The 16,609-nt window shown below is 42.3% G+C and overlaps 1 protein-coding gene across 1 annotated transcript in view; it reads right to left on the bottom strand.

Annotated features, from left to right (window-relative positions):
• The window catches only part of LOC120023098 (VPS10 domain-containing receptor SorCS1-like), a gene marked incomplete at its 3' end in the record, with an annotated part of 162,957 nt that overhangs the window by 69,122 nt on the left and 77,226 nt on the right, over positions 1-16,609 (bottom strand). Inside the window, exons 2-3 of the mRNA XM_038967072.1 lie at positions 5,772-5,839; positions 2,181-2,280 (exon numbers count right to left, since the gene is read on the bottom strand). Coding sequence (XP_038823000.1) covers positions 2,181-2,280; positions 5,772-5,839 — 168 coding nt within the window. The remainder of the gene's footprint in view (positions 1-2,180; positions 2,281-5,771; positions 5,840-16,609) is intronic.

Genomic DNA, 16,609 nt, shown 5'->3' with positions numbered 1-16,609 from the left:
TGTTTCTATTATCTTTTATTATGTTTTATTGTGGTTTCACTGTCCGGAAGGAACCTGCCAGTAAGTGGTTTGTTGGACGATGTATCCCATACATACAAGTAATAAAACTAGAAACGACTGATACAGTTATTTGCCTTCACAAGTGTTTCCCTTATAAGCGTTCTCATACTCAGAACGAGTCAGAATGCATGCAGTGTTCTGATCTCAGTGGTAAAATAGTGGTCCATTGTTTCTGACTGGTCTCCACTGGTCCTTGTACACCAGTGACCCCATGCATCTCTCTTCCACTCCTCTCTACTCCTCCATTCCCTGCAGCAACAGAAAGTTGACTTACCCCAACAGTGTGGGTGACAGCTAGCCAGAGTGATGATGACAAAGGTAACCTGGGTCCCACAGGCTCTCTGTCTGTGTGTGTGTGTGTGTGTGTGTGTGTGTGTGTGTGTGTGTGTGTGTGTGTGTGTGTGTGTGTGTGTGTGTGTGTGTGTGTGTGTGTGTGTGTGTGTGTGTGTGTGTGTGTGTGTGTGTGTGTGTGTGTGTGTGTGTGTGTGTGTGTGTGTGTGTGTGTGTGTGTCATTAGCAGCCAGCTACTCATTTTTACATGTCATATCACCTGAGTTCTGTGTTAAAGGGGTGGCTCTGCAGTAGTATGCTGTTGCCATTTTAGAAACCCACTAGCTGTGTTTTGTTTAGAGAGACGTACACTGAGTGTACAAAACATTATGGACATCCTTTTTGAACACCTTTTAGAGTCCAGTGCCCCGACGAATTGAGTCTGTCTTGAGGGCAAACCAATATTACAAAAGGTGTTCCTACTGTTTTGTACAGTCAGTGTATAAGCTAGAAGGTTTGCTGCAGAGACGGGTTGAATTACTAGGTATGGTCCAGTAAGGTCTTTGTATGATTACAGGCTATTTGACTCTTGACTCTCAAGGCATATACCTTCCACTTCTTATCAATAAAACTTTTTAAACAGCACGGGCTAACGTTCCACAGGCTAACAGTCCACACTATTCCACAGGCTAACAGTCCACACTATATTTAAAGGAAATGGTCAAGCTCACTAAACTGTATTCCCTGTATGTCACACTATCAACATCTGTTAGCTTGACAAGCTTTTTCTGGTCTTTGATGTTTTTTTATTTTGCATGATTATCTAGGCTTACCTCCTACCTCTTGTTAATACAAAGTGTCCATGTTCCAAACAAAACAGGCCGGCATTCCACATGACAGTCCACAGCAATGATAAAGCTCACTGCTGTTTTTCCCATCCTCTCACCATTAGCGTGACACCTCTTTCCTGGTCTATGACAGAAGCTTTCTCATTGGACTGTACACGGGGGTGAGGAGAGGTGGAGTGGAGGTTAGGGAGCGCATTTCATCTTCATTATTAGACGAGAATTAACTAGGAGAAAATGACCTGTTCCGATTAGTCTTGTTAAAAAGGGAGGAATGTGAGAACGGAAAGGATGAAGGGAGATGGGACTAATTGTTCGAATTGTCAGGATGGCTCCTCTTGAGGGTTGTGGGAGAAGGGGTTGGATGGGGTTGGGGGTGCAGGGGTTGGAGGGGGGGGGGGGGGGGGGGGGTGAGCCAACGGTTGCAAATATGAAGAGCTTGTCTATCCTTTGATTAAAACACTGGAATTTATTAAATCCTTCTTCTTCCTTCCTTTTTTTTGTCTGGTCTATAATTCATTAGTTCCGGAAAGAGAGAGAAATTATAGGGTCGGTATAAATATTAACGATTGGAAGTATTTTCTTAGAAGATCACTGCTAACTCTCTGGGTGGAGATTAGCATGGCTTAATGGATGTGGCGGATATTGTTGAAGATGACAGAGGCACCCAACAGACATGTACTAACTTCAAAAATGTATGTTCGTTTTATATTGGCAGTTGACATCAGCATTGCAAGTCCATTGACGTGCCTTCGTAAGTGTATCCAACTGCACCGCAATGAGTAGATCAACTTTTTCTACTTCAAAATGACTTAGAAGTTATACTGATAGATTGTTCGAATTTGAGTCAAGTGGGCTGTTTTATATGAGTTAGGACATTTGTCAGCATTTACAGTGTAAGAAACACCCCACACAGAGGCATTTAGAAAGCAGATGGAAAACTAGAATGTTAACTATGAGATAAGACAAAATAACAACACTTAAAAACGCATAAATGCACCTTACCTTTCTCTTGTTGTTGGGACTGACGTACAAGTAGCTGAGGATTGTTTTCGCCCCCACTTTCTCATTGAGCTTCTGGTAAGTGGTTCCGTAGTCGGTTGACCTGGAATTTAATCAGAGTGTTTGATGAAGACTTGATGAATTACTTGTTGTAATTAAAAATCCCCTGGAGAATGTTTAGTAGTAGCATGCACAATTACGTCCCACCTCCTTGTGGTTCGCTGTTCTACGACGACACACTCAGATTACAAGGGATAAACAACCATAACCTAGCCAGGGTGTATGTCTCCAACTATCCAATGTCCAGCTCTTCTTTTAAAAACAGCACAGAATTCGAAACAGCATCACCCAGGAGCAATTTTTCTGGAATAGTTTCTCTGTTATGGTCCAGGAAAATATTTTAAGTCAAATCATGTCATTTACTCCTTCAGTCCAAACTGTTAGGAGAAAAAGGCACAACAAAGTGCAAAACTTCACGTAAAGCTGAAAGACTTGCTGCATAGTCTCAAGTGGACTGTTCTATAGCTGGTCAAAGATGAAGCCATTGAACCATGAGTTAGACTAGCTTTGTGTAAAGTTTTCACGTGGCCTCCTGCATTGTCATTCACACAAAGCTTCCTGTTTTAAAGGAAGTAACGGCAATGTTCCTGTGGATTTTGAAAAGAATACTGAAAAGGCAAAATAATGTGTGAAGTTTTTTGGAGGTCGTGTCTAGGTAGCACAACTCTGTTGTTTCAAAGTATCACCATATCTGTCGGCATAAAACTACTAACCCAATATGGATCCCAACAGTTGAGTCAAAGCTAACAGTGGATGAAAGGGGGATTGTGCTGAAATATTTAAGCGATGGTCAGAGTACTAATGTGAAATTTGTGTTCCGTCTGGGATGTGACATTCCAGAACGTCTCAAAGTTTGAACAACTTATCTCCCCTGCCAGGTTCATTTTATTCATAGAGAAGCGAGGCTCAATCAAGGAGCTATTTCATGTTCAGCTAAAACACACACACAAACACACAGACATGCAAAGCAGGCAAAGCTTCATAAAACACACCATGCATCACCCTTCAATGCTTGTTACTACTACAAACAAAGCAATCACCGACTTCGATAGAGGGTTTTCATTCATCCTGTGCTTATAGAAATGTTAAATCCTGATTTTGGAAACTCAATTGAAATGGAAGCGTTACAACTTTGGAGTCGTTTTTTTGTAGTGAAGTTGACAAAGAACAAACAGAAACACACAAATAGCTCAGCCCCGTGACACCAGCCTGGTGACTTTCATTTTCCTTTTTTCAGATTTATTATGGGATGGTTTCCATGTCGATTAAATATGTGCGAACTCCTGAATACCAGCGGTAGCATCTATCAACGGGTGGATCCATTGACACTTTGGACCACAGGACAATGACATCATCTGGCTATTGATCTGCTCCTCATAGAACCCCATCATACAGCTGCTGTGATTTAAGGCCCAATTACTTACTTTTAGTGGTGCAGCAACTCTCGACATGAACCAATGAAACTAATACAAATCGGCCACCCCCCTCACATCATATACCTAGCTACTCCTCACATCATATACCTAGCTACTCCTCACATCATATACCTAGCTACCCCTCACATCATATACCTAGCTACCCCTCACATCATATACCTAGCTACTCCTCACATCATATACCTAGCTACTCCTCACATCATATACCTAGCTACTCCTCACATCATATACCTAGCTACTCCTCACATCATATACCTAGCTACTCCTCACATCATATACCTAGCTACTCCTCACATCATATACCTAGCTACTCCTCACATCATATACCTAGCTACTCCTCACATCATATACCTAGCTACTCCTCACATCATATACCTAGCTACTCCTCACATCATATACCTAGCTACTCCTCACATCATATACCTAGCTACTCCTCACATCATATACCTAGCTGTTTTAGTTGAGGGTTCAATTTCAAGCTCTTTTATTCATACCGGACTAACGTGATACTGCCTTGTTCTTTTCATGGACAACAACAACTTTATTTTGGGAGGAGACTTAGAGCACCCCCAGTACATGCCCAATTAGATTTCCCCCCATATATCTACTGTACAGCCCAAAGCCCTGTTGTCTTCCCTATTGGAGTTTAATCAATGAGTGGGGGGTATCTGGAGATGGTTAGCTAGAGGTCGCTAATCGCATTAGCGGGGTGCAACGTAAACAATAAACAGCTTGAAACGTCCAACGGATGGCAGCTTTGCTGAGTATTCCAAATTAATTCATGAATGCCTCGGCGCACTCCGATAGCATTTCTCTCTCGCCACTCCGCTTTGAGAGCAGCAGGTTGGGCTTGTACCCCTTCCCATTTCTGCCCCAGGTTTGATGGCTGTCTTCCATTCTTAAACTACCAGCGTCTCCGTCTCTCCCTCTCATGAAGTGAGGGAACAGTCAATGTTAGACGCACCATTAACAGGGTAATGAGGTGTCACGCCCGTTCACGTTTGAGCCATCCACGACTTAAGCCACTAAAGGCTAGTGGTTAGGACTTAAGTGGAGACAGTCATATAACGCTACATTTACCACTGCTGTGGTTGGGAGATAGGCCTTGGGCTGACCCACAGATCTGTTGTGGGCAAGACCGCTGAAATGACTGGAAAATCCTGAGGTCCATATTCTGTTTTCCTCTTTCTCATATGAGGGCCGCAATGTTCCAGCAGTCCCGCACCGCTGAGATTTGTACAGATTTGACAGGCCTACTGTTACAAAGTCTCTTAAATGCCAAAACCGCATTCTATCAACTTTAATGAACGCCAAGTGGAACAAATATAAGAGCATTCAATTTGTCCCTCTTTTTACGAAAGCCCGGGGTAAAATAAGGCGAGACGTCATAAAACGTGTTCCGCTGAAAGGAGTCTATAGAAGAACAACTCAAATCCTCGAACTGCGGAGTTTACAAATGGACAGTCAAACACTTTCTATTGTCAGCCAAGTCTCAAACATACTTGTACATCACAAATAACCTATTGGGCAGCGAATCTCAAGGTAGCAAGAACGCAACTTGTAGACCTACAAATACAAGATATTACAACTATAGCCAAGGGAGTGGATTATGTTTGAATTCAGTTCTCAGTAATGCGGAGAAGCCCCTTGAGCTGAACGTGCAGCGAGACTCGCTTGAGCTGCACTCAAGGCCAGTCAAAGTAAGTGCACTTGGACAACACTGGAGAGCACATTGGCTGTCTGAGTAGCTGTGACTCCTATTCACGCTAATGCCTGTTTGCTTTGGGCTGAATTAAACATCTGGTCGGGCGGCTGGAAGGTTCTGGCGACAGGTGCACCATTTTTGGGCGAAAAGTCTCCTCGATGAGGAGAGGGCAAGTTGCACCGTTTAAATATTCAAGGTGATTTTGTGTAAGCCTTTGATTTGTCAACCTCTTTTGGTGATGCACTTATGTATTTATAATGCGGTATACAAAGGAGACAGAACATGAAACACAACCTTGTTGCTCCTAAAATCCGATATACAGGCAGTCACTGAAGACTTTACACAGAAATGTACACAGAAGACTTGCAATGACAAAGTATGATGGTGCTTTACCTCCACAATGAGCTCTCTGTGACACTGTTCAGGTTGAAGTCAAACAGCTTGGTCAGCATGAGAATCACCTGCAAGACATGAAGATAAATCCTTATTAATACACTTTAATACAGAGCCTACAATAAAATGCACGTTTCAACACACAATTCATCTTAAAACATAAGCGTAATCACATGTCACATAGCATTTCAAAACATTTTATGATTCGTCCTGAATTACATGGTCAGCAGTCAAGGAGTTCGTGTTTCTTCTACAGTATGCGAAATCCAAGGAAATTATCTGTTATTGGAGTTACAAGCCACAGGTCATCAACAATTTGGCCTCTAACACCCCCAAAAGGTTGCTGAATCAAATCCCCGAGCTGAGAAGGTACAAATCTGTCATTCTGCCCCTGAGCAAGGCAGTTAACCCACTGTTCCCCGGGCGTTTATGACGTGGTTGTCGATTAGGGCAGCCCCCCCCCCCGCACCTCTCTGATTCAGAGGGGTTGGGTTAAATGGGGAAGACATATTTCAGTTGAATGCATTCAGTTGTACAACTGACTAGGTGTCCCCCTTTCCTTTCCCATGTTCAAGTGGTGTCCCTTTATTTCATGATCACTTGTGTAATACAAGATGCTTCTTCCATACTTTTGAAAATCATCCATCACATCCTTTCAAAATAGAAAACAGAAGGGACAGACAGGAAGATATTAAATGTTGGATATGTAGCTTCTGTAGCCACACATGAAAAGGCATAGGCACCGTGGGAAACTCACGGTCTACCTGATAGAGAATACATTATACAAATGTGTCCTCCACCTAGCTTGTTCATGGGATCTGACTACTGACTAGCAAGCTCAGCTGAACTGTCAGGGAAAGGAACTAAAAGATACATCAGACGAACAGCGTGTGACGACTAATTATTAAGAGCTCATTACTTAATCATATCCTATTCAATCTAAACGCGGCACTGTAAATATTCTTTATAACTGTAACACCTTTAAAGTGCATGGAATTTAGAAGGAAAATCTGGGTCGATCCAAGTCTTCAGGGAAAATGAAAAGACAGATAAATTGCATTCTGCCCAAAGCAGAATGAGAACTACAGAAGCACGGAATTACAGAAGCACGGAACTACAGAAGCACGGAACTACAGAAGCACTTGCAATCTATTTACTTTATGACTAGAGGTATATTTCAAATTCATTGCAATTTGTGGCGGTGGAGCTATTCACCAAGCACACCTGTAGTTTACCAGTCTACTTTGACATGGTACTATTGACATTTCACGCAATGTTTGCTGTCTGTTAGCATGTTGCTAACTGTGTGGAATCGCCTGGAGTATGACGTCATGGGTTTGACAGTTTCGGGATTGTTCAAATGCGTGTGGATGTCATACAACACAGAGGTCAGTAACAACATGGACAAGTCGAACAGATCCAGCAGCAGTCTTATGTCCATCTTTATCAGCCTCATGTCATCCAGATGACCTTAGCATCATCTACATAGCTTATTTTCCTCCCTCCAAACACCCATAGGCAGGCTGAAACTTTTAAGAGGAACTGCACTGTATGCATATTCAGGGGAAAAAAGTCCATAGTGTACAGCAAAAATAAAACTACCGGAGCCTATAAACAATTTGTACATGCCGTCTCCAAGACCGGCTACACAATGTTCCTTGGCTGCACGCTGCGTCATGGCAACATCCAACTGTTTCTCTGTACCTCGGATACCTTTGAGTCTACCTCCCGCTGCATGTTGTGGAGGCAGGCGTGGCGGAGGAGGAGTCACCGTGGGAGTTGTGTGACTTTGTGAAGTGTGTTCCGCCAGCGTGGGGGCCCCGCGAGTGAGTTACAACGGCAGAACAGATGCACCTCTGCAGTGGGGAATTACATTGTGAGGCAGGCCCCTTTGATCACCCTGTATTATGTATGAGGCAACATCTGCGACCTCGGAACGCACCGAACCAATACCCCCCCCCCCCCCCCTACACAGGCGCGTACACACACGCACAAAGGTGCGCACACACACACACCCACACACAACCACCTCCACAAGGCTTCTCTCTCTCCCTCTATCTCCGTCCCTCCTAAATTCTACCAAACCTCTAAATTCAGTTTTTCTATGTCTGTTTGACAGAGCAGGTGCCCTTGTACCAATGTATCTCTGTACTCCATGCCTATGCCTCCACCTCCGCCTGTTTCTGTGTACTAGAGCCAGGTTCTCTATCACCTCGCCCAAACAACCAATAACCTGGACAGATAAAGTCCTTTAAAAGCAAAGTAAGCAAAGCTTTAAAAGCTGAGCAGGCCAGGCGGGGCTGGCTGTGTAGCTGGCATCATTAGCTGAAGGACAGTGTGCATGCGGACCCTTCTGTCTGCCACATATGGAGCCTAATGTGGGTGGCCATCAGCGTGCGTCCGTGTCAGATGGTCTCCCCGCTGGAAAGTGCATATGCTACATTACCGAGCTTGCCAATTAGGCCCGTGGGTAGACTCCTACTGTAAATATTACCTTGCCGAGCAATAGAAGGAAAAGACAGACTTTAAAAAAAAATTAAGATATCTGAGAAGGGCTAACGATGGGGAGAGAGCTGTGTGAGGGAGTGAAGAAGAACAAGAAGAAGGTCATTCTACCAGAAGCGGTTAGGAGTTGTTTGAGGGAGAGAAGATGGAGGACTGTGACTTTCATTAGCTTGGAAGGTGTTTGGGTTTACGTGGCTGTGGCAGGTTGAGGCGGGAGCTCTGTTTATGGATGCATTATGCTGAAAACCCCACATTGAAGTCAGTCACTGGGCTTCAGAAGATGTTCGAGGTGGTAGGCCTGGTGAGGTCTGTATTAAGATAAGTGTCCCTCTTTCGAATAAGTAAAACTTTCAAAGTGCATTGAAGGCCAGTTGGAGGGAGTTTGCAAATGTTATGCTAAGTCTCTGGTTGGCAGAATTTTAGGGGGTATTAGAAATGCAGAGAGGTTTGAGCTCAGGGTGCGGATCAATAACAGCTGTGTTTCTGCAAAGACTTAAGTGCTTAGAGTTTCTCTTTCACACACAAATACACACAGAGAGAGACAGAAACACACACAAATACACACACAGAGAGACAGAAACACACACAAATACACACACACAGAGAAAAACGCACACCTTTGTTGCCAGAAAATGGCTCGTTGTGTTTCCCGCTATCTGGTGATTGTCCTTGACAAGGGGAGAAAAAAAGAGAGAGCCCAGAACTGTAAACAAATAGAACACATAGGGACCCTAGCCACAGCTTTGTCTGACTGTGAAACTCCCAGAAATGAGATATGTTAAGCACACACTTCAGGGCATTCATATACAAAAAACTTTTTCTGAAATCCCCTTTTTCTTCTGTATTTCTTTAACTAAATTGTAATCACGAGAGAGAGAGAGAGAGAGAGAGTTGTCATGTTTTTTCCTGACTGCATGCTAAAGTACAATCCCGTATTCCTCACTCTCGTTAATGTTTCAGGTATCGTCTCAGATATTCAGATACTGTAGTAGGTGGATGCACTCTAGAGTCTTGAGTGTTCCAAGATGCAATTTCGTAACCATGTAGTGAACACCGCACGCACTCAATACTTCTGTGCTTTTCATCTATAAGGAATGCATTACACCTCTGCACACTACATATCTATTATATTCTTGAGAAAAAACAAGTCAAATATATAAATATCATATCTAAACATGATTCATCTTCCTAGATGTTCAAAAACCTGAATCTGTCAAACTCCGGAGGGATCATCGTGACAACATGCCTTCTCTCTGTAGGATTAGCTGTTGTCGTTTCATATTTTGGAAATATTTCACAATCCATGCCTATTCCAGATATGAAAGTAAAATGTAGCTGCGAAACCTTGATTTTCAAGTCATCTGTCAAATTCTTGGATATCCCACCAAAAATCTGTCTCCATTGAGGTTCAAAATGTGTCATTTGAGAGAAATGTCCCAGGGTAGGAAATGTTAGTTTAAATACCAAACATTTATAGTAATGTTCTGGGTTTTGGGATGCCTATTTCTGGGGCCTAATTAACTAGTCTTGTGTTACAATGTTTTTTAGTTTTTTTCTTCTGACAATATTACCCAGAAACCACAGTGATATCGTTTTCTGTATACTTTAAGACCAACATATTCAGTGTTGTAAACCCACTTGTTGACATAGCCCCAGGGTTTTAGTCAAAATGCATGGCTGGATATCGTATGTTGATATGTATATTCCAGGTTGGATACTATGTTAATAAGATGTTATATTGTACTGACGTACTTAGTAGTTATCTGCCATGCTTGTATGTGTTTAGCCCTATCAGCAGAAGAACAGAAACAGACACACCATGGTGGGAAGAAGACTAAAGTTACTAATATACACATCCAAAGTGAAAACGCAGATTGTCATTGCTGTAGTTTGACTGCCACCTACAATGCTAATGACCTGATTAGATGGCAGGATTCACTTTCTTCACAGCGTGATCACTGTTACAGGGGAAGACATGGAGCTACTGTGTGTGTGTGTGTGTGTGTGTGTGTGTGTGTGTGTGTGTGTGTGTGTGTGTGTGTGTGTGTGTGTGTTCTCGTTTTTGAGATCGTATTAGGACCTCAACTTATATAAACACCTTCCATATTAGGACCTTTGACCAAGTTAGGTCCAAAACCATGGTCTCAACTAGGGAAACCATTGGAATAGCCTGCAAATAGCATGCTAATATGCCTGGTTTGAAAATCACACAAAACTGTCAGGGTCCTAAGAAGGGGGTATTTTTGTAAGCCACCTGGTGGTAACATACCATACTGCAGCGTATCAAAACAAATCAAATCAAATGTTCTTGTCACACACACACACACACACAGTCTTGTATTTGTAACCATTTTAGGACACATTGTAGTAATATCTAACAAGTAATCTAGCAATTCAACAACAACCGTTCCAGAACAACTACCTAATACACACAAATCAAGTAAAGGGATGGAATAGAATATATACATATAAATATATGGATGAGTAATGACCGAGCGGCATAGGCAAGATGCCATATATGGTATAACATACCGTATATAAAGACACATGGTTAGCAGATGTTATTGTGGCGAACGCTGTAAATCAGTCAGTTCTTAACGTAAAGACTTGAAACTCAGGATTCTGTAAAAGCCTACCCCAATGAGGATATGTGTTTATTTTCAGCTTCCTGTGACAACCGGAAGTGCCTTGAATTGGGGTCATAGGGGCTGTTTCAAAGGGTTAAAAAGGTCACATCTTTCTAAAATGTCATGTGTGTGATTAGGCAACCCTCATGAACCGGTACATATTATAAAAACAGATTTTTATCTGGTTTTTTTGGCTCTTTTTGGAGGACTTACAAGTTCCACCTAGGTAGTGCTATGTATCCATGTATAGTCTGAATTTAATATATTTCCAGATTATGGTTTGGGGCCATATACAGAGCCACATATGTGAAGAGCAGCTGTCTCTGACGTTTTTGGGGAACGATATTGACATCCAGAAAGGTCTTAGCACAAGGCCCAAAACGAAGCCTGACCTAAATGTGAGGTGCTTTTGGGTGACAGCGGCAGAACCGTTGAGGCTAGAAGCACAATTCAATCACAGGAACCTTCCCAAGGTCCTCCCGATCTGTGCAAGCCTAACCTTGACAGTGTGGAATTAACCCTTAACAGTGAAAACAGGGTGTTTTCTTCTAACAGTTTACATTGACATCTCTCCCCATAGGAATACATTGCCTGCTGCCCTAAATTCAACCTGATGCCTATGTGGGTTATGATTGCCATCTCAAGCTGTCTTCAATGACAATCCATCAGGCCACTATGAGGATTACCTGTGTTGAGTTTAAGCTTCCTAGAGCAACCGGAAGTGGTTAAATTACCCTAAAAGTGGTTTTGATATACCCAACCTGCAGTTTGTATAAACACTGAGTTCAACCCTCTGTAAATCAGTCAGTTCTTAACGTAAAGACTTGAAACTCAGGATTCTGTAAAAGCCTACCCCAATGAGGATATGTGTTTATTTTCAGCTTCCTGTGACAACCGGAAGTGCCTTGAATTGGGGTCATAGGGGCTGTTTCAAAGGGTTAAAAAGGTCACATCTTTCTAAAATGTCATGTGTGTGATTAGGCAACCCTCATGAACCGGTACATATTATAAAAACAGATTTTTATCCGTTTTTTTTGGCTCTTTTTGGAGGACTTACAAGTTCCACCTAGGTAGTGCTATGTATCCATGTATAGTCTGAATTTAATATATTTCCAGATTATGGTTGGGGGCCATATACAGAGCCACATATGTGAAGAGCAGCTGTCTCTGACGTTTTTGGGGAACGATATTGACATCCAGAAAGGTCTTAGCACAAGGCCCAAAACGAAGCCTGACCTAAATGTGAGGTGCTTTTGGGTGACAGCGGCAGAACCGTTGAGGCTAGAAGCACAATTCAATCACAGGAACCTTCCCAAGGTCCTCCCGATCTGTGCAAGCCTAACCTTGACAGTGTGGAATTAACCCTTAACAGTGAAAACAGGGTGTTTTCTTCTAACAGTTTACATTGACATCCCTCCCCATAGGAATACATTGCCTGCTGCCCTAAATTCAACCTGATGCCTATGTGGGTTATGATTGCCATCTCAAGCTGTCTTCAATGACAATCCATCAGGCCACTATGAGGATTACCTGTGTTGAGTTTAAGCTTCCTAGAGCAACCGGAAGTGGTTAAATTACCCTAAAAGTGGTTTTGATATACCCAACCTGCAGTTTGTATAAACACTGAGTTCAACCCTCTGTAAATCAGTCAGTTCTTAACGTAAAGACTTGAAACTCAGGATTCTGTAAAAGCCTACCCCAATGAGGATATGTGTTTATTTTCAGCTTCCTGTGACAACCGGAAGTGCCTTGAATTGGGGTCATAGGGGCTGTTTCAAAGGGTTAAAAAGGTCACATCTTTCTAAAATGTCATGTGTGTGATTAGGCAACCCTCATGAACCGGTACATATTATAAAAACAGATTTTTATCCGTTTTTTTTGGCTCTTTTTGGAGGACTTACAAGTTCCACCTAGGTAGTGCTATGTATCCATGTATAGTCTGAATTTAATATATTTCCAGATTATGGTTGGGGGCCATATACAGAGCCACATATGTGAAGAGCAGCTGTCTCTGACGTTTTTGGGGAACGATATTGACATCCAGAAAGGTCTTAGCACAAGGCCCAAAACGAAGCCTGACCTAAATGTGAGGTGCTTTTGGGTGACAGCGGCAGAACCGTTGAGGCTAGAAGCACAATTCAATCACAGGAACCTTCCCAAGGTCCTCCCGATCTGTGCAAGCCTAACCTTGACAGTGTGGAATTAACCCTTAACAGTGAAAACAGGGTGTTTTCTTCTAACAGTTTACATTGACATCTCTCCCCATAGGAATACATTGCCTGCTGCCCTAAATTCAACCTGATGCCTATGTGGGTTATGATTGCCATCTCAAGCTGTCTTCAATGACAATCCATCAGGCCACTATGAGGATTACCTGTGTTGAGTTTAAGCTTCCTAGAGCAACCGGAAGTGGTTAAATTACCCTAAAAGTGGTTTTGATATACCCAACCTGCAGTTTGTATAAACACTGAGTTCAACCCTCTGTAAATCAGTCAGTTCTTAACGTAAAGACTTGAAACTCAGGATTCTGTAAAAGCCTACCCCAATGAGGATATGTGTTTATTTTCAGCTTCCTGTGACAACCGGAAGTGCCTTGAATTGGGGTCATAGGGGCTGTTTCAAAGGGTTAAAAAGGTCACATCTTTCTAAAATGTCATGTGTGTGATTAGGCAACCCTCATGAACCGGTACATATTATAAAAACAGATTTTTATCCGTTTTTTTTGGCTCTTTTTGGAGGACTTACAAGTTCCACCTAGGTAGTGCTATGTATCCATGTATAGTCTGAATTTAATATATTTCCAGATTATGGTTGGGGGCCATATACAGAGCCACATATGTGAAGAGCAGCTGTCTCTGACGTTTTTGGGGAACGATATTGACATCCAGAAAGGTCTTAGCACAAGGCCCAAAACGAAGCCTGACCTAAATGTGAGGTGCTTTTGGGTGACAGCGGCAGAACCGTTGAGGCTAGAAGCACAATTCAATCACAGGAACCTTCCCAAGGTCCTCCCGATCTGTGCAAGCCTAACCTTGACAGTGTGGAATTAACCCTTAACAGTGAAAACAGGGTGTTTTCTTCTAACAGTTTACATTGACATCTCTCCCCATAGGAATACATTGCCTGCTGCCCTAAATTCAACCTGATGCCTATGTGGGTTATGATTGCCATCTCAAGCTGTCTTCAATGACAATCCATCAGGCCACTATGAGGATTACCTGTGTTGAGTTTAAGCTTCCTAGAGCAACCGGAAGTGGTTAAATTACCCTAAAAGTGGTTTTGATATACCCAACCTGCAGTTTGTATAAACACTGAGTTCAACCCTCTGTAAATCAGTCAGTTCTTAACGTAAAGACTTGAAACTCAGGATTCTGTAAAAGCCTACCCCAATGAGGATATGTGTTTATTTTCAGCTTCCTGTGACAACCGGAAGTGCCTTGAATTGGGGTCATAGGGGCTGTTTCAAAGGGTTAAAAAGGTCACATCTTTCTAAAATGTCATGTGTGTGATTAGGCAACCCTCATGAACCGGTACATATTATAAAAACAGATTTTTATCCGTTTTTTTTGGCTCTTTTTGGAGGACTTACAAGTTCCACCTAGGTAGTGCTATGTATCCATGTATAGTCTGAATTTAATATATTTCCAGATTATGGTTGGGGGCCATATACAGAGCCACATATGTGAAGAGCAGCTGTCTCTGACGTTTTTGGGGAACGATATTGACATCCAGAAAGGTCTTAGCACAAGGCCCAAAACGAAGCCTGACCTAAATGTGAGGTGCTTTTGGGTGACAGCGGCAGAACCGTTGAGGCTAGAAGCACAATTCAATCACAGGAACCTTCCCAAGGTCCTCCCGATCTGTGCAAGCCTAACCTTGACAGTGTGGAATTAACCCTTAACAGTGAAAACAGGGTGTTTTCTTCTAACAGTTTACATTGACATCTCTCCCCATAGGAATACATTGCCTGCTGCCCTAAATTCAACCTGATGCCTATGTGGGTTATGATTGCCATCTCAAGCTGTCTTCAATGACAATCCATCAGGCCACTATGAGGATTACCTGTGTTGAGTTTAAGCTTCCTAGAGCAACCGGAAGTGGTTAAATTACCCTAAAAGTGGTTTTGATATACCCAACCTGCAGTTTGTATAAACACTGAGTTCAACCCTCTGTAAATCAGTCAGTTCTTAACGTAAAGACTTGAAACTCAGGATTCTGTAAAAGCCTACCCCAATGAGGATATGTGTTTATTTTCAGCTTCCTGTGACAACCGGAAGTGCCTTGAATTGGGGTCATAGGGGCTGTTTCAAAGGGTTAAAAAGGTCACATCTTTCTAAAATGTCATGTGTGCGATTAGGCAACCCTCATGAACTGGTACATATTATAAAAACAGATTTTTATCCGTTTTTTTTGGCCCTTTTTGGAACGTTTACAAATTCTATCTAACTAAGGGTATTCGTACATTTCTAGTCTTCAAAGCTATTGAGGGGATTTGTCTAGGGGGTCATAGCTTAAACATGTCTATGGCAATGAGGGGAGATGCGTATGTGAGTCTCGAGCTAATCAGACCATTGATATAAGAAGGCTTGCCCCTGGACACTTGTAACTTAACTGGGTGGCACAACGTGGCACCCCCGACATCATACTTGAATACTGAGCCAATAGCAGCATCTATATATTAGAAATGGCCTTAGGCCCCATAAAGTTCATAAACGAGATGGGCGTGGCCACCCTACCTTCATACTTGAGGCTTTAGCCAACCGCAAAATAGATATACAGTACCAGTCAAATGTTTGGACACACATACTCATTCAAGGGATTCTATATTTTTACTATTTTCTACATTGTAGAATAATATTGTAGACATCAAAACTATGAAATAACACATATGGAATCACATAGTAACCAAAAAAGTGTTAAACAAATAAAAATATATTTGAGATTTGACATTATTTTAAGTAAACACCCTTTGCCTTGATGACAGCTTCGCACACTCTTGGCACTCTCTTCGCACACTCTTGACAGCTTCATAAGGTAGTCACCTGGAATGCATTTCAATTAACAGGTGTGCCTTGTTAAAAGTACATTTGTGGAATTTCTTTCTTTCTTAATGCGTTTGAGCCAATCAGTTGTGTTGTGACAAGGTAGGGGTGGTATACAGAAGATAGCTCTATTTGGTAAAATACCAAGTCCCTATTATGGCAAGAACAGCGCAAGTAAGGAAACAGAGACAACAGTCCATCATTACTTTAAGGCATGAAGGTCAGTCAATGAGGAAAATGTCAATAACTTTTTAAAAGTTTCTTCAAGTGCAGTCACAAAAACCATCAAGCGCTATAATTAAACTGGCTCTCATGAGGACCGCCACAGGAAAGGAAGAACCAGAGTTACCTCTGCTGCAGAGGATGAGTTCATTAGAGTTACCAGCCTCAGATTGCAGCCCAAATAAATGCTTCCCAGAGTTCAAGTAACATCAACTGTTCAGAGGAGAATGCGTGAATCAGGCCTTCATGGCCGAATTGCTGCAAAGAAACCACTACTAAAGGACACCAAAAATAAGAAGAGACTTGTTTGGCCCAAGAAACTCTAGCAATGGACATTAGACCGGTGGAAATCTGTCCTTTGGTCTGATGAGTCCAAATTTGAAATGTTTGGGTCCAACTGTGTCTTTGTGAGACGCAGAGCAGGTGAACGGATTATCTATGC

The sequence above is a fragment of the Salvelinus namaycush genome, chromosome 2, assembly GCF_016432855.1.
Source record: "Salvelinus namaycush isolate Seneca chromosome 2, SaNama_1.0, whole genome shotgun sequence".
Taxonomy (NCBI): domain Eukaryota; kingdom Metazoa; phylum Chordata; class Actinopteri; order Salmoniformes; family Salmonidae; genus Salvelinus; species Salvelinus namaycush.
The sequence above is the reverse complement of the archived record's forward strand: the minus strand, read 5'-3'. Positions and strand labels throughout refer to the sequence as shown.